Genomic DNA, 24,449 nt, shown 5'->3' with positions numbered 1-24,449 from the left:
CTTCCGTTTGCCTCCATGGGACCTATCTTTCAAAAAAATTTGAACGGCAGTACGGCAGAACGGCAGAAAAAGAAATTATTTTCTGGTCCCGGTTAACTTGTGCCTTGAATTACCCATATGATGTTTGTCAATTTTAAAGACAATTTTTCATGTAAAGACATTTGCAGTTTGTTTCGTAACTATTGAATTACAACATTGTGAAAGATCGTAATTCCAACTACTACAAACCCATCAGTCGAGAATGCGGAAAAGTTTTTACCCCCAGGCTATCAGGATTCTTAATGAGGATTGTAGCAGGAGCACCAGCATAGCCTAAACACTTTGCACTTTGGACTTTCTTTCTTAATTCCTCTCCATTTTTTATATATTTATCCTTTGTACAGTCTTGGAGTCAGTGGAACAAGCATTTCACTGCATTTATAGGCTACCTGTATAATGTATGTGACAAATAAACATTTGATTTGATTGATTTGACATTGTCCTTACTTTCTGTGGGTTTTGCGTTTCTTGTTTGCAGTGTGGCCCAGCAAGAGCCAGTGAAGGGAAGATGGTGGCTCACACTGAAACTGTTACCTCACTGGTCACTGATTGCTAAGAGGCTTCTTGTACATTGCATACCCAAATCTGAGGCAAACAGGCGGAGGGCCAGGACCTATGTACAAAAATGCCTACCAGCAAATAATGCTTCACAAAGGTACAATCCATCAGAGAATTAAACAGCTGAACATCTCATCAAAGGCCATAATGAAGTAAGTACACCAGACAGGCAATAATCCAAAGTCTGTGGACCTTTTTGTTTTTCTGTTATTGTTCTTTTTTTCCATTTTTTTAAAGCCCCAGCACTGGAAGTGTGAAGCCCTATTGTTTTTGGAAGGATTATTATTATTATGCCGATTGGTCCGATTTGTTTTTTGTCTGCCGTACTTTTATTTTTCTGAGGAGGTTTTCATGGGCGAAAAAGTCTTGGAATTTGGCACATATATCAGGTGTGATAGTCATTACTCAGGGACAAAGCCTTGGCCCTAGGTGTGGCCCAGGGACTCGCTAGCACCCCCTTATTTGACTGATCCTGTGGTTGGCATATACAGTCAGCTACACTAGTGGTTCTCAAAGTGTGAGGCGGGCCCCACTAGTGGGGAATAGAGACATGACAGGTGGAGCCTGATAAACAGGAGGACATTTCTTTGTGTCTATCTTTAATAATGACTTTCTTTTTTTATAACAAGGAATATCATAGTCTATATATAGATCTATCTCCAACAAAGCTCCTTTGATCAGCGACTTTATTACAGACCATACAATTGACTTTTTGTGTCTCACTGAGAATTGGCAGCAAAGCAACGACTTCTTCTATCTGAATCAGGCTGTTCCGTCTGGATATGTTTACATCTGCAAGCCACGCTCTTCCGGGAGAGGGGGCGGACTCGCCCTGCTCTATCGCGAGAACGTCAAGTTGACACCTCTCACTTTGCCTGATCAATCCTCTTTTGAACTGCTGGCTGTCAAACTTCAAGGATCTACACCTACCATTGTTGCGGTATTGTACAGACCTCCTAAACCATCAAATGTGTTTTTTTCTGAACTTTCAACTGTACTCACTGAACTTAATGCAATGTCTCCTAACATTATTTTGGTGGGTCATTTTAATTTACACCTGGATAATTCTACTAAAACATGCACAAAAGACTTTATGGGACATGCTTGATTGCTTTGACATCACCCAATACATTGATTTTCCAACTCACAACAAAGGCCATATTTTAGATCTGGTCTGTTCTGGTATAACACCTACCAATTTCAGTACTGCTGAATTACCCATATCAGACCATAAAGTTGTGCAATTTGACACCTATCTGTCCATCAGGAAATCTAAAGTTCAGCGTGTCATGTCATATCGCAACATAAAAAAGGTAGTGCCAGAGAAACTTACTTCACTAGTTACCTCCTATCCTTGCCCTTCTCCCAATGATTCAGTAGTGGATCTGGTTGGCAATTACAACAACTGCATGTCTGCAGCACTCAACAGTCCCTTAAAGACACGGACCGTTTCGTTTGTGCACTCCGCACCTTGGTTCACTCCTGAACTACGCCAAATGAAGTCAATGGGTCGGTGCCTGGAGCAATTATCAAAAAACACTGGTCTTGCTGTCCACCAAGGGATGTACTCGGAGCACATTCTTCAGTACAAAAAAGCACTCTCTGCTGCAAAGAGCTCATACTATGCAAAGATCATCAAAGAGGGAGAAGGAAAAACCAGGGCTCTCTTTTTCACTGTGAATGGCCTCCTCAAGCCACCTGATAGTACCATCTATCAGAATGCATCTGTTGAACGCTGCTCAGCCTTCTTGAACTTTTTTCACACAAAAATTGAGGCAATCCATCAGCAATTGGAGTGTGTTAATTACTAAGCTGAAACAACCATGCTCCTTGATTGAGTTGGGCTCACCTACAATAAATGCACTTAGTGAATTCAGTCTCCCTGCTGAAAGTTACATCTCTGGTCTCATCACCAAGTGCAACTCCTCCACCTGTCAGTTGGACCCTGTTCCGACAAGCCTGGTCAAGATGTGCCTACCATCCATCATCCCAATGATAACATCAATAATTAACACCGTGCTCATCACTGGTCAATTCCCTCCTTCATTGAAGACTGCTATTGTCAAACCAACCCTGAAAAAACGTGGGCTGAGCCATGATGACCTCAACAACTACCGACCCATCTCCAATTTACCATTAATTTCAAAAATTATGGAGAGGGTGGTTGCATCTCATTTGAAGGACAATGATCTGTTTGAGCCATTTCAGTCTGGATTTCGACCAAAGCACAGCACAGAGACTGCCTTGGTGAAGGTAACAAATTACCTTCTCTGCACAGCTGACGCTGGACTCATTTCCATCCTAATCCTCCTTGACCTGAGTGCAGCTTTTGACATTATATCCCATCAGCTGCTTCTGGAGCATCTTACCAGCATTGGAGTGCAGGGCAGTGTTCATCAATGGTTTACCTCCTATCTCTCTGGCAGGACACAGCTTGTTTTGGACCACAAGTTGGAGAGTGCTGCTGTCACGAAGGGATTGCCGCAGGGGACTGTTCTGGGGCCCCTGCTCTTCATAATCTACCTCCTCCCACTGGGAAATATCCTGAGGCAACATGGTGTTCAGTTTCACTGCTATGCTGATGACACCCAGCTTTATATGTCCACCAAACCGACTGCCTCCCTTCCTCCGGCTGCGATGACTGCCTGTCTGCATGATATAAATCTGTGGATGACAAACAACTACCTAAAACTGAACAGTAACAAGACTGAATTACTTGTTGTTGGCTCAAAAACAACGCTGGCAAAGATGAAAAACGGACTCTCCCTATCTGTGGATGGCTCCAACATTGCCTGCTCCACCAAGGTGAAGAGTCTTGGTGTTATACTAGACAGCACACTTTCATTCACTGCCCATATTAACAGTGTGTCTCGCAGCGCCTTTTTCCATATGCGCAACATTGCAAGACTGCGCCCCTCCCTCAGTCAGCAGAGTGCAGAAGTACTTGTAAACGCCTATGTTACATCCCGCACTGATTACTGCAACTCCATCTTCTCTGGCATTCATAAATCACTCTACCGCCTCCAAATAATTCAGAACAGAGCAGCCAGGATAGTAACAGGCACAAAGTCCACAAGCCACATAACACCTGTACTGTTGCAGCTACACTGGTTACCAGTTACCCAGAGTCCAGTTTAAGATCCTACTGTTGACATATAAGACCCTGCATAACCTTGCTCCCAATTATATCACCGACCTCTTGGAGAGCTTCACCCCTTCCTGCTCGCTGCGATCCTCATCAGCTGGTCTGCTCAAGGTGCCCAAGATGAACCTCAGCACCATGGGAGAGAGAGCGTTCTCCCACACAGCCCCAAAGCTATGGAACTCACTTCCAAATGACATCAGGCAGTGTGAATCCACTGCCCAGTTTAAAAAGGAACTGAAAACCTGTCTCTTCAGACTAGCCTATGGACTACGATATGGCTAAATGGACTATATATTTTTTATAATTTTTTTTTAATCCTTTTTATATATTTTTTTTTTCTTATATTTGTTTTATCTGTGAAATGACCTTGGGTGGCCTGAAAGGCGTTTTTAAATTAAATGTATTATTATTATTATTATTATTATTATTATTATTATAGTTTCAAAACAAAATAGCCGCACACAAACCAAGGAATCATAAACAAACCGACATATGAATTAAAACTTCATCAGATCCAGCGGACCCAGATGGGAAATGTAACGTGGAACCAAAATGTGAAAATTATATTTTGCTGGGGTGATGGGGTCAGGTGGGGCTTGAAAATTCCCCACCTCCAAAGTTGGGAATGACGGAAATAGTTTGAGAACCACTAAGCTACACACAGTGCCGAGCGCCGCTGTAGCAACTGTGTGGGCTTCACCTCTCTGTGTGTTCACTAATTTACGGATGGGATAAATGCAGAGACCAAATTCCCTGTATACTTGGTCTAGAAACCTGATTTACATTTTTACAAAACATGGAAAAATAAATGGCACACACATCAGATATGTACAGTTGACAAACGCACCACATGTGAGTGCGTTATCGGATTCCGAAATGTCACGGGTTGCGGACTGCAGGTGCTCGAGCCTGCTATTGCTGCACGCGGTTATATTTAAATTTGTGCTTGAAATTATTTTAATGTTACTGTACAGCTAATTTTGTGTTCACCTCGCTCTTTTACACAATTCTTCTCTAAAAATTTGATTTTTTTTCCCGGTAAACATAAGACCTTGTCCTTAAGTTTTGTCTCTTCTGTCTCCAGTGTGGCCTACTAAAAATGTTTGGCACTACAATCAAAAATGGTGACAGAGCTCTCCCAGGAAGTACGTTTCAGACTGACATCTACTCGTAAACGTCTGTTTTAAGATCCACAATAAGGAGGCATTTTAACAAAAATGGGCTGCACAATAGGGTTTCCAAAAAAGAAAGAAATCTGTCCCAAAGCCAAAAACCAGCATCTAGACAAGCCTCAGAACTTCTGTAACAAAGTCATAGAGTTATGAGACAAAAATTTAGATTGAAGGTCACTGACACCCATAAACATTATTTTTGGAGAGGAGTCCACCAGGGCTATGACATAAAGTGCACCATCCCTGATGTGAAGCATGGATGTGGATCTCTGATGTTTTGGAATTGTGTGAGCTACCAAATTTAGTCAAAATTGATGGCAAGATGAAAGCACAGTCCTGTAGCAGCAGTCTTTGCATTGTGTGTGTACAATGTACAGACAGACAGTATTCTTATTAACAAATTGTTGAGAGAATGCCATAATGTAGAAGACACTGCAGTGTTTTATTGAATCTGTTCATTTTTTGTTGTTCAGTCATAAGCTACATTTTCTCCCTCCATCAGATTAAGCTGTGGGAGACAGACAGACAAGAGATTGAGCAAAGTTTAGTCATTTAATCAGGATATAATGAATATATGATGAGCTTTCCCTGGAAAACATGAACAGGACAAGAGGATATGCTCACCAGTTGTTCAAGTCTATCTGGCCTTTTATATGGGGAACCGTCCCTGTATTCACTCCCACAAAGCGATGCACTCCTCTTTGGTAGACCTTCCATCACCTAAGGGGGTTGTGTAAAGTTACATCCTAAATACGCTTGCCCTTCAAGGACATTCTTAATTCTCTAATGTTACATTCTACAAAGAGAGAACATCAAAAGTACAGCAGTGCATATGTATTCGAGAACATTTAGACTTCCATATTGTATAAGTATCACTTTTGCTCTTTACAGTGACCAACCATGCTTGTGGACCTGTAGAATTGAAGCCAAGAGCTTAGCTCATACTTTGACCACAACTGTTAGTGCAAGTTAAATGAATCTTACTTCTGACAGAGTGTGAGCTTCCCTCTTGCCACCTGGACTCAGGCCGTGAGACCAGTGCTGGGCGGACAATTGAAAGGCCGCTGCAGCAATCAGTAGTAGCCACAGGAGGGCACGTTTCCCTTCCATTCTGGAAACACATCAAGCATCACCAAGATACCAACCAAGACAGTGTTGTTGCCAGTACACTACAGTTGAGGGTCAATCTTTTATGGGCACCAATGTAACAAACTCTTTTGTATACAGAATGCATTTCGTGGTATGAAATGCATCAATTTACCACAAAACATGTCCATGTATGTATAATATGTAAAAAACAAACATGACTTCGATTGGCAATGCAAACTTACCTTTTCAGGTGGCAGAGGCAGGAAGCGTCTTTGTTCTGTCTGTGTGGATTGAGGAATAGCATTGCGTGGGGTTTATATATCGGGGCTTCCTCTAACCTCAGGTGTGCTGTCTCAAACACAGCAGCAGGGGTCTGAGTGCGCTCTAAGCCATCAAAACCTTCCGCTGAACCCTCAGAGGCACTCTGGAGTGGCTCCTCACAGCATGACGCTAAAACATTTTTTTGTACATAAATTTTGGTGCAAAGAGATCAGCTTTGGGAGCGCCTGACCTAGGCCAAATGAGCAAAATCTGACCCAGGCCAAATGAGCAAAAAGTCAACGCAAGATGCAAGGAGGTACAATGGTAGTTTTGAGTTGCTCCTGATCGTTTTCTCTTGTAGTGAAGCAGGATTTCCATCTACTGCAACCTTTAATAAAAAAATATAATCAAAAACACACCATAATTGCTTCAGCAATCGCTTCATCTGATCATTGTCCATTTAACATTACCCCCTTTTCTATCTGGAAGATGTCAAAACTGAAATATTTACGAAGTAGAAGTCAGAGATATATTTGTTTTCTTTAAGTGGTGATTACTTCATTAATCACACTTCATGTCCCAAGTCATTTGTTATTGACTGAAACTATCAAGTAATGAGACTGTTACAGTGTCGTGACTACGGTGGAGTATGTGCTCTGACAGCCATACCACGAGCCTGGCTCTTTGGTGTTGCAGGTCGGCTACAGAGATCAAGATTTTTTACAGTCAAGATGCTAAGATGTAAGAAAAAAGGGGTTCAGCATTCATGCACATTGCTTAGATATTTTTTGATGTCAGGGTATATGTGAATACCATAAAGCATGTTACATGTTAGTACAGTTACCAAATAAAGACAAAGAAAGGCCAGAGTTTAATTCTCACAGTCCTTTTATGGAGATATGCTTCCTTGGTTGAATGAGTGCAATAACTGTTGAGCAGGATTAAGTCACAAAGAGAACCAAATCTACTTTGTCTAAGTATACCTTTCTCCACCTCAGATAAATATATTCTGATACATAATAAAATAAATAGCATCTCCCCTTATTGTGTGGGTCTGATGTTTATAGAACGATGCCCTCCGAGTGCAAAGTTCTATGTGATTGCCTTCATCAGGATAGACTAAGTACCTATAACAATAACTATACTACTACTGACAGAGTAACAACAACAATGCAAAACACAACATGATCCCAAATGCTCACAGCAACTTCTTGGGAGAAATTCTTTGACAAGTGACAATACTGACAAGGTTAAGTTCCTATTTCTGGTCATACATGTTCAGGACAGGATATATGTGAATACTAATGATTGACAATAATAATAATATTAATAAAAAATAATAAACATAAAAACACCTTATAGGGCAATCAAGCAACGATGGAATCGAATAGTGCTAACCCAAGATAACAGTCTCGTAAGAATCATTGCCTTGGGAGTTCTGTCGTCGGTACAGCCGAAAGCAGTCCAATATCTACTGTGTTACTGTAGCTCCTGAGATGTGTGTGTAGCTGCTGAATAGGAGACTGATTTTCTGGAACACTCTGCTTTCCCCATACCCACTCGGGTACAAGCACAGAGGTTGGCTTTGGCTGAAGTCTCGAGCAGAATCTGACCCAGGCTAATGAAGAAGGATTCCACTGAAAATAGGATACAACTTAGGAACCGTGATAACATTTTTGGTGTAAGAAGCACAGTGGTACAATGGTAATTGCTCTAATAAATCAAAACAAACAAAAAAAACTTGTGAAGGGAAAAATGTCAAAATTACACAAAAAAAGGGAGATAATTAAAACGGATACAATATTTTTGGTGGAAAGCATTGATATAGAAATATACAAATTAAAGATATGTTCATACTATTGGTGTCTGTAGGCATCACCCTTATGATGAGTGTTGTTGGACAACTGCACTCTCACCCAAGGACAGCCCACGCGATCCAACCATTTGGTTTGTCTTCATTTCGCACACATACACAAAAAACAAATGTCATTGCAACGGCTTCATTCAAATGCAACAAGAGACATTCTTCCATACAATCGACCGAGCAGCCAACCACTGAGAAAAAGCCTTCTCAAAGTCCCAACAGAGAGGGAAGTAGATCCGTGGGGAACCCTCATAGAACAATCCACTAGCTTCCATCACATCATATACACTCACAAGACATGGCTGAAAACGGAAACACTGAACATCTAGGCTACGAGTGGACAGTATTCGTGGCAGCTACTTGAAATTGTATACTCAAAACCAATGAGTACATAAGAACAGTGGGACTGCACTAAGCTGGGGAAACAGACTTAGCATAACATGATTAGATGTTTTTTTGCCATTTGAAAACGTGCTTTATATATTATGGCTTTAATCTTAACCTGAAATCTTCTGGGTATTATTATTCTTATTGTTATTGTTATTATTGCGCAGCAAGCACAGTGCCTGGCCATCGACACCCTAAAACTACAGTCCATAGAGAAGTGCAGGCTATCTCTCGATTAAAAAACGGTCTATGTTAGCCCCTGAGCTACTGCAGAGCTGGAGAACAACTAAACATCCCCCAAAAATATTTAGCATAGCCATGGTTTTGACGCAAACTCACTGAAATCTTTTACGGTCATCGTCATCTTTGAATTGTCTAGAGCTCTTTGTCTACTCACACAACTGTAATGTCTTTTTTTTTGGTATAACGTCATCTTGAAATGAACAGCAACATTTAAAAAAAATGGTGGGTGTATACAAACACCCCCGCAAACCAGAATGAGCAATGTCTAACACAAAACAACAGTAAGTCCAGGCAGTCATTCCAGCTATATGTCAAGAAATAAATAATGGGACAAGGTGAAAAACAAGACACTCTGCACTAGCTCGCAGGTTGCTCTTGAAAAGTAAAAGATAAGCACCCTGGTTGTGCACTAGTGCAGGAGAATAAAGTGAAGCAAGGACGAGGGATTGGGGATTAGGAGATAACGGCTGCTATCCGCCAGTATTGCATATGTTTTCCAGGGCATCTAACGGAACATGGGGGTGGGCTGGGGTGAACTAGGGGGTTGGAGGGGTGTAGTGTGTGCTCCACTGGCGCACTGAGCGCCATGCCAAGAACCCCTCACCCCAACTTCTTCACCACTCCTCCTCCGAATCTGAATGGAATGTTTCGTGTGGTGCAAGAGTTATCTCACACTCTGAGACATGTGCAGCGGAGTCAGCATCTCTTCAAAAATGGCGCCCTTGACATTGGAGCCTCTGAGGTTTGCCTCCTGCAGGTCACAGCCTGACAGGTCGCAGTTCTGTCAGAGATAAAGCAGATAAAGATAGATAAATAAATAAACAGAATCACTATGTAACACAACCGCAGAAGAAAACACTTTCAGTGTGAGTGAGAAAGAGATAGAGTGTCAGAGATAAATACATACATGCATACAGACAGACAAGACGGATGTAACCCATGTGCTCTTGACTAGGGGTGTGCATTCAAATTATTCAAAATATTCTAACAGCCGACAGTGTTAACTGACGGTTATTCGGTTATTCACCTTACCAACGCTGATATTTTGAGGGTGCATTATCAAGACCTTATCTTTGATAGCTTCTGGTCTGTCCGATACAATGTCCCTAGCAACGCAATGCAAAGATGGTCCTTTATTAGACTGTGGATTAGGTAGTCACCCTTTTATTTCTCTGCATTGTATGGGCTACACACTCTATTTGTTACATAAACAGAACAAAGAAAGACAAAAATGTCTGAATGCTATTGTGATTGCAGCATTCTAACTTTAACAGTAACATGGTAGTATAACCTTTACCATAGTAGCATAACATGGTATCTTAACTTCTATAATACACTATGTTACCATGGTAGCACAACTTCTACCATGAATTTGTGCATTATAGAATAAGCGAATAGAGATATTAATATTTGTGTAGTATAGTCTCGAACGCAGTCGATCGTATCCATGCACACACCTCCTACAACATGTACAGACTCAGTATGGCAGCATGCGGTCTCTCACCTCGAGATCAGTACCAGCCAAGGTGGCGCCCCTCAGATTGCAGTTCTTCAGTTTGGCATTCTTTAGTGTGGCCACACGGAGGTTGATACCAGTCATCTGACTGCCTTCCATATCCACACCTTTCAGGTTGGCACCTGGTTAAAGACAAGTGTGTGTGTGTGTGTGTTAGGGGTGAAGGTTAAAACCCATTATTCCAAAAGATCACACAAGCCTACCCTGCAATATTAACATGATTAATATACTTTTTTGCGAATCACATCTATGAGATATACATAAATCCCCATTTGTGTGAACCTATAATTACGTTTTTATGTCATTTGAGCCATTACCACATAAGCTCATAACACAAAGCGTCATGCTATATAATGTTTTTTTTTTTTTATTAATATGAATGAGGGATCACTGGATCCCGCTGTAGATGTATGAAAAATGATCGCCGTCTATGAGCCGTACACAACCCTGCAGCGGAGTCAGGCCTAGCCTAGAAATCTAGACGCGCCCCTAGCGGCAGCAAATTACATTTGCTGCCAGGGCTAGTCTAGCAACTCTCCGTTGGCTTGTGAGCTCCAGAAATCAAAACTTAATCAGGCATTGAAATCGTGTATAGAGTCGTTTGGTGGGCTTGACATAATGATTGATGGCAGAGTTGCAACGGTTTGGCTTGAATTCCCTGCTACTTGAAAACAAATATCCTATTAGTCCCCATTAGCGTGCAGAGGGAATTTGACAGACAACTGATTATCCCGCCCCTCGGACTGAGCACTGCGAACGGTGAGTGCCCGGACCCTACATTTAAATGTGGGTCTGGCTCGCCAGGCTAGAGTCAGGCCATGAATGTGTTTGAGAATAGTGCATGACCGAGCTGTTAATTCTGCTTACCTTCTAAGTTTGCCTTGAGTCCAGAGGGGTCTTCAAAATTGCATCCCTTTAGAGATGCTCCTTCAGCATTTGTGCAAAGCATTTTGACACCTTGCAAGTTAGCACCCTGTAAACAGATTAAAATGCAGCTGTTTAAGGGCAGAGCAGATCCCATAAAAATGCCTTCACCTTGCCATGAGCTTCTTATAGGGCAGTTCCTATTAGAATGATTAAACAGGAATGGCATTGTAACTTTACCATTACTTTTAACATTTTAATGTCACTCGGACAGGAAGTTGTCCGGAGTGATTTACAAGTGACTGAAGGCACACACTGGGTGAGTAATTAGCCCCTTCCCCACTGTCGGTCCAAAGCCTGGCCATTAACACCTGAAAACTCAAATACTGTAAGCCTTTTCTCAGCCTGGCTCAGCAGTTGCAGCTATTGTGTCCCATGAAAGTCAGACCCATCAAACACTGTTGGCTGCAACAGTGTGTGTGTGTGTGACCCACATCTAGATTGGCCCCGGAGAGGTCGGCTCTCTCCAGGTTTGAGCAGCACAGGTTGGCGTGGGTGAGATTGCAGCGGCTCAGGTTGGCCATTTTGAAGTTGATGTATCGCAGGTCCAGCCGAGAGAGGTCCGCCCCACTGAAGTTCAGACCCTGCAGAGGGACACAGAGGATGAAAGGGGTCTCCATGGCAACAAGTCAATGTGTACATCTCCAATCAGAGCCACAAGAACAGGTTCAAAGTCTCAATGTGACAAACTCTAAGATTTGTCAGGACAAAATAATTTCTGCATAACATTATATACATCTAAGTATGTGTGTCTGGTCATGAAACTTCAGGGTCAAAGTAGATCATCAGTATAACCGAATTATTTCATTAGCCCAACACAAAGCATATATCAGAATGAAATACAATGCAGGCGACAACAACTGGTCACAACTTAAGGAATGAAGGCAGTATGTCAACTTCACAGGGTCTTTGCAGGTTTAAATTTTAAGACAGTTTTAGACCTTTATGAATGAAATTTATTTTCGAGCCCATATTGGCAAAAAAAACAAAGGATATGAAGGAAAATTTTCTGAAGAAGGAAAGAGTTCTTGAATTTCTAGCTAAATAAATAAGTTAATGTATTGCAATACATTCTATTCAGTTGTCAGTTCAATACTGATCTTTGAAGCTTTATTACATTGTGGTATATCTCTACCATAAAGAAAAAGAACTACAGTACTAAACAATTTCAATCTACAAGACAACTGTACAAGACAAGTGTTCAAAGAGCATTCACATAATTTAAACCTACGTAACTGTATTTAAGACCTAGTGTGTAAAAGTCATATTATTATCTTGTTACTGTAGACCTTACCTGGCAACGAAGCTCTGATTTGGTCGGGGTGGCCAACAAGAAGCGTACAAACTCTTTGCGAGAGATCGGAGAGTGGTCTTCAGGAGGATGGGTATTCTACGAGATGATAAATACTGCAATCACTATTACAATCTCTTAAAGGAACACAGCGACTTTTGGGGAAATAAACCTATTTGTGTCTACCCAAGAGTTAGATAAGAGGATACATACCTTTCGCTTGCATGCAATAACCCAGTCTGACACCGTTAGCCTAGCTTAGCATAATTTACTGGAAGTGGGTAGGATCAGTTAGCCTATAGCTCCCTTTCAGCTACAGGCTAGCTAAATGCTAACTGGTCTAACCCACTTCCTAAGAATTAAGCTAAGATTGGCTAACAAACTCAGACTGGGTTATTGTACAGAGAAGAGAGGGATATGTGTCCTCTTATCTTACTTTGGTAGATGGCAAATAAGCCGGTTGAAAAGTTGGCATGATCTTTTAAGCACTTAAACATCATAAGACTATAGTTTGTTATCTTCACAATATCAAGTTTGCGAAATAATTTTTATTTTTGACTTTTGATGTACTTTTGAAGTAAGAGCATTCTCACAATGCTTCAAAGGGTTTGAGGATCAAATCTCTGGTACCTTTATGGCTACTTCAAGCTGCTCAGCAAGCTGTTCAATCCCAAAGAACCGGGCTTCCTCCAGCACACCTAAAACATATTTGAATATTTAATTTGTTGGATCCTTAATGATGAAACATTTCAGTATAAGCCTTCATTTTGATTAATCCATGGCCTGTCACCTAGGAGATTGATTCCATCATTAACAATCAGCTGTCCATGCCGCAGGTAGTTCAGAATGGGCTCGAAGTACTCAGGGCTTCGATCGATCAGGTAGGCTCCACGCTCATCCTGCTTGTTACCCCACACATCTACACAAGAACACAAAGAGCACAACTGTTAAGCGCTACAATGAAAAGGGACATCTGACAGACCCAAACAGAAAAGCTTTCATCTCTCCAGGAGAGCTGCCTGTTACAGAAGGAGAAAGCAGAGATTATGCCTGGCATTATGGCCGTTAACACAAATCTCTTTAAGTGGTTCATCTTCTGATCAAGGAGATCAGAGTGACCCAGATGATAAATGAAAAGGTAGATTACATTAATAAATGTAGGCCTAACACTAGTTAGACAAAAAGGACATCACAACCTTGGCAAAGTGCCTGGTAGCAAAACTGAAATGGAATCACCACTCTCAGAGCTACAATGCAACAAACATTCTGTTTGCAGACAATGCCTGTACAAAGTGATCTCTGCTTATTTAGACCATGTTAACACTGCTTTTCACACATGGTACAGATAAAATATGAGATGAATGTGGAAAAACAGGGGAAAAGCACATGGAATTGGATATGCTTAGATATATTTCAGGCCTTATTCATGGGTGGCCATGAATCAAATTTTATTCAGATATCTGCTGACGTTGTCATCTAATCAGACAAATTAGATATTCCCTACCATTGCCATTTGCATTTTTCACATTTCAATTAGGTGTGAGGTGACTTTCACATGCACAACTACCAAAGTGATGAAAAGTGAAATAGAGAACAAAGGCTCAGGTCAGTGACCCCCTGCCAAGGTTACTGGTCTTTTAAGCCTATAGGGCAAGAAGTTGGCATATGCCAGTACAGGGTTTATACAGTATTAAAACAAATCCGTGATGAAGCCACAAAGGGAGATCACTTGTGAATACAGGATCAGCACAAAATCAGCTGGTTTACTTTTATTTTGGTCATCAAACCTTTCTGTGCACATGTGGGTGGTTTCAAGTGTAAACACAAGAATCAGATAAGGGTAACTTTTAAGCTGATGTAAACAGGCGGTTTAAATCATGCATCAAGACCAGCTATATGAATGCAGTCTTAGACAGCAGGTCTTGTTCACTCGGCAAGACACTTGTAGGGAATACTGTACCTTTCTCCCTGAACATATGGGCCAACATACTGTCAGGTTCCTTACTAACTAAAGTGCTCCTGTTGGTACAGAGGAAACATGAGACATTGTTAGAATTCAGATTAGCCTCAATTAGATACACATTATATTCACAATGCACAGAAAAGGCAACAACAAAAAAGGCTAAAGTCAGTAGAGAGACAGGGAGCAAATGAGACAGGAGAGTGAAGACTTATACTAGTGACGTACTAGCATAACCCAGCTCTTGCGGAAAAGCTTTAATATTTGATCTTACCGTGTTGTGGTGAAAAGACGTCCACCGATATTGAGGGTCAACCAATCAGTGTGAGCCCCTGAGCAGGAGTCATCGGAGGCCTTGGAGGCATTCTGAGGATCTGAAGCAAACACACAACAAACTGAGCGCTCAGTAAAGAACAAAAACCAAACAATGGTGGAAGTCACACGGAGCCAGTTCCTTTAACTTTCGACATCCGCATGAAAGGCACATTATGAATTGGCTGACCACACACAAGATATATATGCAGGCAAAATAGGCCCAGAAATGTTCTTACCCACAAAAGCATCCCCTTCTGAGACATACAAGACGTCATCATCTCTGTTGGAGACATGCCATTTAAGCATTTCAAAACATAATTAGTTCTTCCTTCAGTTCAACACTTGGTGAACTTACAATAAAGTATTTCACATATCTTAATATGAAGTCAATTAATCTTTATTCTCCCTCCATACTGTTAACATCCTTCACATTACTCAAAGTCCCTCATGCTACAAACAAGCCAATGCAGCTGAGCTGAGCTACCTATGTTTCAGATGACTCACACATCTGGGCCTAAGGTCTCACCTGATAAGTGCAATGTCATCGATGAGCCCACCTTTGCTGTTGTACAAACTGCAAGCTCTGATTCCCAACTTATTACTCGCAAGAGATAATAAATCTGACAGAGTTCCATACACAGCTACAACCTGAAAAACAAGCATATGCATAAAAAGACGCGATCTAAATGTAAACATCAGCCATATTAGCATAAAATCATATCAACTAAAGATAACGTTTGGTTGACCCTAGTGATAACACTAGGTTGGGACAGCAAAGCTTAGCTGATGTTACGCCAACAAACTCGTCTTATTACGTATTTTCATTGTTTCAAAGAACGATACAGTCTTATTATGAACTCTTAATAGAATAGCTTTAATTCATCTTTCACACTTGGGAAATAGCTGTAACGTTATTCTAATCAAGATGAATGTAGCATACGAGTTACAAACGTTAACGTTAACATTACTGCTAGCTACCTCAAACTAGCAGGCAAAGCCAATGTCTCAGCTTTACTAAGCCACATAACCCTACCTTTCCATTTTTTGAGGTTCCATTAACAAAGAACGTTACTCTTCTCATGCTTTTATTAAAACAAATCTGAAATATGACTTCTTTAAGGCGAAATAACTTGCCGCTGTGTTACCTCAAAGGCAAAATAATGTCGCCTTTGATTAAGTGCTTAGGAAGACTACACTTCCTATAGAAAGGTAGCAACATATTGAATCCAGATGGCAGTGTGTGCCTCTGTCCAATGAAATGTTAGATCTTTGTTCTGTCTTTGCAAGTCAGCCAATCAAATATTAAAATCGCTTTTTGGTCAGCTTCGTGAACCAATCGTATCACATCCTTTCTGGTTCTGGTAATGAATGACACTACATGTATTATAATACCAGTCATGAGTACAGTGTAGCCAAAGATTGTTAAGGCGCCTTAACAATCTTTGGTGTAGCCTACAGCGGCAGGAAACCAAACTTTTGAGGGTCAATCTTTCTTGTTTTTGGCATAGTTAATTGGTGTCTTTAAGTCTATGCTTTAACCTATAAGGTGTAGGCATCGTAATAATCGATTTAATGAATGTAGCCCTAGATGGTATAGTGTAAAACATGATTTTTTGTTGATCTCTCAAGCTTAGGCCTTCCCACAAAAGCTGAATAAATAGGCTACAGACTGCATTACTCTTCTGTTGGTGCAAATAAGGCCTACTTTATAAACATTGTTAGTTACATCAGCGATTATATTTCTTTGGCTGTAGCTCATGAGTAGGCGACTGAGAATATTATTAAGCTCCTGTAAAGTTTAAGTTCGTTTCTAAATCAATAGGCTTATATGTTACAGCAGGCCTACTAACCTAACTCCACCTAGCTCTACGTGCATGGTGGTTTGATGCTGTGTACACCCACAGAGGGAGCCATCACATCATAGATTCAGTAGACCATCATGTGTTCTCATTAGTCATTGTAAATGACACTCAGTCCAATGTGTTGCACTTGGCTGTATCATGCCAGCCAATTAGCCTAGCGCAAACAGCAGAGAGAGAAAAAAAATGACTTACTGGCTCAAATTAGGGGAATGAGGTCCAGATGTTATCACAAATTACTTGTTTTTATGAACTTGTACTGTGAGATAGCTGCACTTGTAGTACCTTAGAACTTTTCAAGGTGTGCAGTCCTTTCTATCATTTGAGAATCAAATTATATCAAATGATAAATGAATATATGGATCAAAAGTTAAATGTCTGAATGATTAGGCTTTGTGAATTTGGAAAGACTAAGACTAGTGGATTATAGTTGACTTGAATTGGGCTTTGTTGTTATTTGCATGCATAATATGACTTTTGTGCCTAAAAACATGATAAGAATTGTGTAGGTAAACTACAATATCAATGTCTGATGATCAATATCTTATAATAGTAAGTGGAGTATGTAGTAAGTAGCCTATGTAAGAAAACTTGGCCATAGGTGCTTTAAGTTGCCCTCTTCTACAGTATGCAACTCATATTACAAATTAGCTAATACAAAGGACCTGGTAACAAGCAACTAACAATGACATAATTAAGTGTGCTTGTTTGCTTTTTTGGTGTTGTGGGCATTACATTGAATGGGGGTAAAAACCCAGAGGCATTAATAAAGGTGCTTAAACAGTAAGACAAAGTGTAGCAATATCCTCTTCACTGATTACCTTTCATGCGGTTGCCACGATTTTATCGCCAGCAAAAAAAGGTGTTTTTCTGAATATCTGTGTGGGTACCTGAAGCCGCTTGCATGTTCGGTAAACACAAAGGGCAGATAATCGTGTATCTGGGTGACACTGTTGACTAGATGGTGGGCTCCCACACAAAACTTGGCCCTGTTCATACAGTGTGTTGGTCAGTGTTGACTAAGTATTATCTTTGAAAACAATATATTAGATAAGGGTCGGCCTGGACACCAGTTGTATACTTCTCATATCAGGAACTGAGAAATGGGGTCATATGATTGATCGATATTAGAAAATGAACTCATGCAGGACATGGCAGTGAGTATCTTTAGAAGCACAAGCGCCAGATTATTTATGTAACAGCTGCACTGATTAATGGCCTTAACATCCAATAACATGATCCACAATTTAGGATAGGGAGGCTATCAGATAGTCAATAAGGAATTATATATACTTTTTGACCTGGTAAAAACATGGCTTTTTTTTTTGTTTAATTGCAACTGACAAATACATTTTGCGATTGCGACATTAAACAAATGTACACATTGATATGCAGTCTATAACACGCAGTCTATGTCTACCATGATGTCCAGAGTTCTGATAAAATTACTTTCTCATTAGAGCCCAACACAAGAAAATGTTCTGACAAGAAGACAGAGGTGGATGTCACATTACATGGTTTTGCATCCAGTTCAAACGATATCATAACAGACTTCACCCATACATTGTAATTCAATTTCAAGATACATATACATTGTCTTGGTAGTGCATTCAGTGTGTGCAGAATTAATCAGGATTGGTCACACACACTGCCATTACATCATGGGGAACTGTGTCTTATCAGTTCCCCATCAGTATCACTCGGGGGAAATACGTAAATAATTGATACATTTGGGAAATGTGATAATGTGTCTCTTTTTACAATGTTTAGAAATAGTCTGAGCCATAAAGCGACTCTCACAGCCATTGCTCAAAATATCGAAAGCTTCTGGCCCTGATGGTTTTATTGGTCTCTGAGATCTGTAAATATAGCTAAATGATGCTGAAATCAGCTGGATAAAACAAACACTGATCTAGCAGGCCACAATAACTGCCTGGACCTGCTTAAAAAAGGAGATGTATACAAGGAAGTGGCCATTCAAAGACAGACATAATGTGCACAGGCTTGATCATGAAGTTTACTGAAGATTAATTGAGGATTTTTCCCTGAGGGAAATATTTTGTTTTGTCAAGTACGCTGGTTCAAATGACTCATTAACAACTGTTATTTTTGTCATTCAGGATGGCAAACATATTGAGACATACAGTGAAATAACTTTGTTAGCAGATACTATTTATGGCAGCTGCAAATAAGTCAAATGAAATGTATAAAACAAAGAAAATATTTTTTCTGTTCAGTTTTTTAGTTGACAATTTAGACTACGAAAAAGAAAAATCCTCTAAGCCCTCAGATCATCGAAAGGAAATATCACAGTGTCATCTCAAATCAATTTTTATTTTTTAAACCTAAAATCCTAAAATATTTTTTGTTCTCCTGCATGTTAGTATGACAGCTTATCATACTGAGCTTTGATTTTGTCTTTTGCCAAGTATCACCTAAGTGACTAGTGCTGGAAGCAGTTACTTAGCAACGAGAACAAGAGATAACCTGTTGAACAACTGTCAGTATCCAGTGAGGAGGAATGTCAGCTTTAAGAGGTGGAGACAAAGAGATAAAGCTAACAGCCAACACTTCAACTGTTAGCAACGGGCCAAAAAGTGCTTTACCTAAGCAATCATTTGTGTGTGTGTGTGTGTGTGTGTGTGTGTGTGTGTGTGTGTGTGTGTGTGTGTGTGTGTGTGTGTGTGTGTGTGTGTAGTGGGGTTGGGGAGGAGGGGGCATTTGGAATTTGTGCTATGGAGTTTGTGGTATTTTCAGAAATATAGCTGCTCTTCTCTAAAGTCTTCTCTAAAGGTGATCTTTGCACATAAGTGCATTTCCACCTGGTTTAAACACAAAAGGCCCCACTATGCCACACCAGTGAGGCCCGCTGAAAGAGTTGGTAACATCAATGAGTTGTAAAGATGCATCATAAATAAAACATAAGGGAGCAACAGCTCTGATCTTTTTTTTTAGGAACTCTTTGAAATGAGAGATTAATAATGAATGGATTTGCTCAGTGTCAAAATGTGAGAAAATAGAACACAACAAGCCGGCAGAGAGGCAACGTTTGGAGAGACGGCGGAGTTTAAAAATCAGAGGTGTGCGTCTGCCAGTCTGCCATGATTTCAAAAACATCACCTCTCTTGACTAATACTCAGCAGAATGCGCCTTCATCCTTTTGAGCAATGTGAATCGTATAAATTACATGAAATATGCAGTATTACAAAATTCAAATCACATGTGGAGCCGATCGATGACCAAAGGCAGTGGTGTACTTTCATGGATTGTGACTGCATTTCTGTTTTCTCCTTTTCACTGTTACATTCGAGAACTAGTGGGGAAATGTCAGCCCTCTTGTGGGATAGACCGGATCCCCTCCAGCAAAGAAATGGACTCCTAAATCCAAGCGGCCTCTGCAGCTGAAAGATAAGAAGGATATGTGGAGGGGAAAACAGCTTCACACTGGCCTCCCTTGTTATGGTAGGCCATTATATTTAGAAACTACTGTGACAACAGATATTTTGTGAACAGCTGTTCTGTTTGAAAACACAGAGATTAGTAACATGCAAATATTAAAATATGGTTGACTGTAACTGTTCAGGAGTAGATTATTGGAGTAGTAGAGAGTATTAATGTCTCACCCAGAGCCTCATAAATAAATAAATATGACATTGTCATGGTAGTGTTCAGGAAAAGTATGCTGAAACTCCCAGGATGAAGTTAGAGCACCCAATTTATTCTAGCCAACTTTTTTTTTTGCCTCTGTATGTGTAGGCAGGTTTGAGAATTTCAGGTCCCTCATCTCAACCAGAGTAACTGTCAGAATGTGAAGTCTCTCTGATTCCCTCTCCTCGCCAGTACTGGTGAGCAGACAGACTCAACACAGCTCCGAACTAGAGAGACACCTGATAAATATTCCATCCCCCACCCTGGATTATGTGTTGTGTTGGGAGTAAAATCTGGTGGAGATGTACAGTACTGTGCAAAAGTAGCAGGCACCTTATATGTTTTGTTTCAGCAATGCTATAAGGACCCTATTGTTTATTTCTCACTTTCTTAATTAGAATATGACCAGAGAACACAGGAAATATGTACACAGGCCATTTAACAACTAATTTGTGATGAGAATTAGTAGAATTCATACTTGTAGAAGACCAAGAACTTATCTGAATTTGCCTCCAAATTGTTTGCTATATTTGCACACAGCACTTTGTACCATGGCTTGTGGAAGAGAGGTGACCCGGTGAATTGTAACAAAAGTTCCAAAACCCTCAAAGTTATAACTTGATGGTGAACATAGTTGTGTGGGTGCTGCATATAGATGAAGATGGTTCAATTATAAAACAGCTGGCTGAAGCCTGAGGCTACAGATTCTCAGATGACTCGTTCTGTGCAGCATTCTCTGTGCACTATAATCCGCACTGATGCCAGTGGTGCCTGTATTCTCTCAGCTGAAATTAGTCGAGGCCTTGGTCACGGAGAGTGCTCAATGAAATAGGCTTTGTTTGCCCAGTGCATCATTTCCACACAGGAGCTCTGTAAATAAAAGCAAAACTCCAATGGTTATAAAAAGAGTCACAGATATAAAGAATAATAAACGGTAAATATCACATTATTTTTATGGTGTTTCTCAGTGTTGCTGAGGCAATGTATTTTCAGGCTGGTTTATGTGGAACATCACACTGATATTCTGCTCATAAAAAAGAATGTTGTTTTCCCGATGTCCACAAAAATGGTTAAATCATATTATGGGTCATTGTGATGTTAGGACATGACTGACTGAAACAAGATTGGAAGAATATTGCTGCGACTGGGTAAAAGAGTGTGAATGTCTGTTACAAATATTGACTGGGCCGAATGTCGGCAGCACACCATATGGGGGTGTGTAGATGGGGTTGGATCCTCTTAATGCAGATGTTAGTATTCAGAGCAGATTGCTGGGAAACGTTGCAAACTTCCCCTTCCCCCAGCTTCTCCATCCTCCCCTCTCACCCCTCTTCCAGTTGCCTTGACCCCTGGAGACTTCACATCGGTGGTCTTGAGAGAGGGCTTTTATTATTCCCTTAGCAAGAGGGCCCCAGGAAGGCTAACAGGAGGCCAAAGGGTTTGTACTCCATGATCGCTTGGTGCCCCGGTCAGAATTGGCCTCAGATGGCAGATATGTTTACATAGAAAGGATAGGAAATTACCCGAGAAAGCTGCTATAAGTCCTCCTTATAACACTCTTTACTTCTAAAACAGTCCTAGAATAACATTATTTCCTTGTGCCAAGCTATTCCTGAAAATTAAGCTTATATAGTTGAGGCCTGTCCCTGATGACGTTAAAGACGGGACTGGACTGAAGTGTGTTCTCACAGACGTTCCCACTGGTATCAAGCTAGCCACCCATTCCTCAAAACTCCTTTAATGGTAAAGACAACTGTAACTATACTGATATGAGCGACCACAGAAACTAACATATGGAATTACCTAGATCACGTAATTCAATAGATTCTGACTGGCTGTCTGTTTCTGTCAGTTATCTGTGTTCACAAAATTGCTCTCAAAGTTATCCCCAATGATATCGTTCTTCATGAGATTATCGTAACAGTGTGTGGTGCACTGTGGACTACATACAGCTATATTTTTACAGTACATTTGAATCATTATAGTTACCGTTAGCAGTGTGGACAGACTATAAGACTAGAGAGCACATCAAGCTTTCAAGCATTGAAAAATTGTTCAGAGAAATGTTCTAACAGTGCCCATAGAGTGTGGAGAAGACGAGACTAGAGAGTTATCACTGTTCCGTGCCATGTTGATACGCACCAAGCTGTCAGCTTCTTTAACTGAACAAGGCTGAGATTGATGGAGGTAATTACAGCCAGATAAAACACAGGCGTGTATGTCGGAACTTTGCATTGTCACTTTGATGAAGACCACAGACACACAGCGAGAAACAAACCCCAAAGACACAGAACACATGTCGTTATTCTGAATGTAAAATCTCTTTTTAACTTCAAACAGTGGGTAGAATAAGATTTAGTCCTCCTGAGGTCATTTATTATTCTCTACAATGTTTTGTCATTTTGGAGGACATGAGGTTTTGAGATTTTGATAACTCTCTAGTACTATGGCAAGGGCTCTCTGTGATTCCACCAAAATATTTATGTCAAAGTGATAAACAGAGCTGACGTGGCCAGGCTCATTATCAGGGAGAAACAAGCCAGGCATGGCTCATATCTCCAAAGTACATTTATTCCCAATTTTTCTCAGCCACAAGAGACCTTTTATGGAGTAAAACAATTACTCCATACGGTTGGAAGGTAAAGTACTACAAAATAGGAATAAGATATGAGGCCACATGTTGTCTCAAAATACACCACTGAGTGAGAAACGTCCAGATACACAGAGAATCCAGTCGTGCAGAGAAGGAGAGAAGAGAAAAAGCATCTCTCCATTTTACTCCAACAAATCTACCCTCATGAAAAAGAACTATAGGAATCTGAGTATCTTGGGACAAAATATTACAGTAATTTCAGACTAATTATATTATAGGAATCTTATAGTATTTTGGGACATACTAGTACTATAAGACTGTACTAACACTATGGAGGGCAAATATTTTAGAGGTATTACAGATATGAATATATTATACACTAATAGTAGAAAGGGCATAACACTCACTCAACTAACAAGAGCTCAAAGCATTGTGGCATTATGTTTTTTTTTTATTTAGTGAATTGCTCCTCAAAACTGTCTTTAGCTGTCCAGTTTGTGGACAGAAACACTTGGTGTTCGCACCCTGTCCTGGCTCTGTGAATAGGAAACAAAGCAGCTCAGACTGAGCCATACACTACAGCCCAAACAACACATTGCTATCATGAGCACGAACAGCAGAAGGGAGCGATGCAATTCATTTGGTGATTGAGCTCATATATCAACAACCATTCACCAGAATCCTACATTTCCTTTTTGGATTAATAAGGAATCGATCTATTCTAGAATCACAAAATGTACCTTTAATTTCAGTCTCATGTGTCAGGTGTTGCTTAGAGCAGGAGATGGGGAGGTATGGCCTAGATCCCTCACCCTCCATGGAGCCCCTGAGGACAGCAATGCAAATGTGGGAAAATCAGACTCTTAACCCAGAATTTTAACACTGAAATCGCTTTGTTCTTCACATGAATTCCCCTGTCTCTTCAAAACTTTCGTTCGAGTGCCTTGACAAAAAACTGCTTTTTGAAGTAAGAAGGTTGATTTCCGCATCATTACCCTTGTTGTTATTTGTGTCATATCATTATGTAGAAATATACAGTGCAGAAAGACAAAAATATCCTTTGCACTCACGACTGTGCACCGAACAACAAAGCAGTGCAGCCGTGACGGCTGAAAGTATGGCAACCTGAAGCTGTGCAGGGAACACTGGGGAGTGCAATGTCATGCTTTCACACAACATGTGAAATATCAGTCATCTCCCTCAAGTCAGCCTATTAATTTACAGCTTCCAGTTACACTGGCCCAGTCGTGCTGGGGTCATGTTCGGGCACATCCGCACCAGGCCTGCTGGGTATAAAGGGGGGGGCGGGGTGTATTTGACTCCTGGATACTGGCAGGCAGAACCATGTGTGTGTGTGCGTGTGTGTGTGTGCGTGCGTGTGTGCGTTCGTTTTCCCCGGGAAGGTCTCCGCCAACAGAGCCTCGAGTTGGATGATTGGTGTTCGATGGACGTGGCCTGGAGCTGCAATAGAAACCTGGCACTTTGTAACTTGTGAAGGCTTGGTGGTTATGTAAGGCACCCGATGTGTGTGTGCGTTCAGCTGTAATGTGAGGGACAAAGCGAGACACAAAACCAGAGGGAAGGC

The 24,449-nt window shown here is 40.8% G+C and overlaps 2 protein-coding genes across 2 annotated transcripts; both read right to left on the bottom strand.

Moving 5' to 3' along the window:
• Positions 1–5,342: 5,342 nt before the first annotated feature.
• On the bottom strand, positions 5,343–6,673 carry LOC125294886 (progonadoliberin-1-like). The gene is made up of 4 exons (XM_048243934.1): positions 6,246–6,673; positions 5,899–6,025; positions 5,539–5,634; positions 5,343–5,422 (listed from the first exon to the last, which is right to left on the bottom strand). The coding sequence occupies exons 1-4, from the start codon at positions 6,305–6,307 to the stop codon at positions 5,384–5,386; spliced, it is 324 nt and encodes a 107-aa protein (XP_048099891.1). The 5' UTR covers positions 6,308–6,673; the 3' UTR covers positions 5,343–5,383.
• A 2,303-nt stretch (positions 6,674–8,976) lies between these two features.
• Positions 8,977–15,959, bottom strand: kctd9a (potassium channel tetramerization domain containing 9a). The gene is made up of 12 exons (XM_048244247.1): positions 15,798–15,959; positions 15,291–15,412; positions 15,001–15,044; positions 14,724–14,823; positions 14,450–14,508; positions 13,280–13,408; positions 13,120–13,187; positions 12,493–12,588; positions 11,633–11,782; positions 11,142–11,247; positions 10,263–10,396; positions 8,977–9,539 (listed from the first exon to the last, which is right to left on the bottom strand). The coding sequence occupies exons 1-12, from the start codon at positions 15,843–15,845 to the stop codon at positions 9,423–9,425; spliced, it is 1,173 nt and encodes a 390-aa protein (XP_048100204.1). The 5' UTR covers positions 15,846–15,959; the 3' UTR covers positions 8,977–9,422.
• Positions 15,960–24,449: the final 8,490 nt, after the last annotated feature.

The sequence above is a fragment of the Alosa alosa genome, chromosome 5 (genome assembly GCF_017589495.1).
Source record: "Alosa alosa isolate M-15738 ecotype Scorff River chromosome 5, AALO_Geno_1.1, whole genome shotgun sequence".
Lineage (NCBI taxonomy): Eukaryota > Metazoa > Chordata > Actinopteri > Clupeiformes > Clupeidae > Alosa > Alosa alosa.
Note: the sequence above shows the minus strand (reverse complement) of the source record. Positions and strands in the feature narration are given on the sequence as shown.

Bases quoted from the DNA above. Each gene is read 5' to 3' on its own strand.
- LOC125294886 (XM_048243934.1), bottom strand. From the start codon at position 6,307: ATGCTATTCCTCAATCCACACAGACAGAACAAAGACGCTTCCTGCCTC. The intron at 6,026-6,245 runs GTAAGTTTGCAT...ATGTGTTTCCAG, and splicing joins TGCCTCTGCCACCTGAAAAG to AATGGAAGGGAAACGTGCCC. The intron at 5,423-5,538 runs GTGAGCATATCC...TGTCTCCCACAG, and splicing joins CAGATAGACTTGAACAACTG to CTTAATCTGATGGAGGGAGA.
- kctd9a (XM_048244247.1), bottom strand. From the start codon at position 15,845: ATGAGAAGAGTAACGTTCTTTGTTAATGGAACCTCAAAAAATGGAAAG. The intron at 12,589-13,119 runs GTACCAGAGATT...ATCATCTCGTAG, and splicing joins AGCTTGAAGTAGCCATAAAG to AATACCCATCCTCCTGAAGA. The intron at 11,783-12,492 runs GTAAGGTCTACA...GTCCCTCTGCAG, and splicing joins AATCAGAGCTTCGTTGCCAG to GGTCTGAACTTCAGTGGGGC.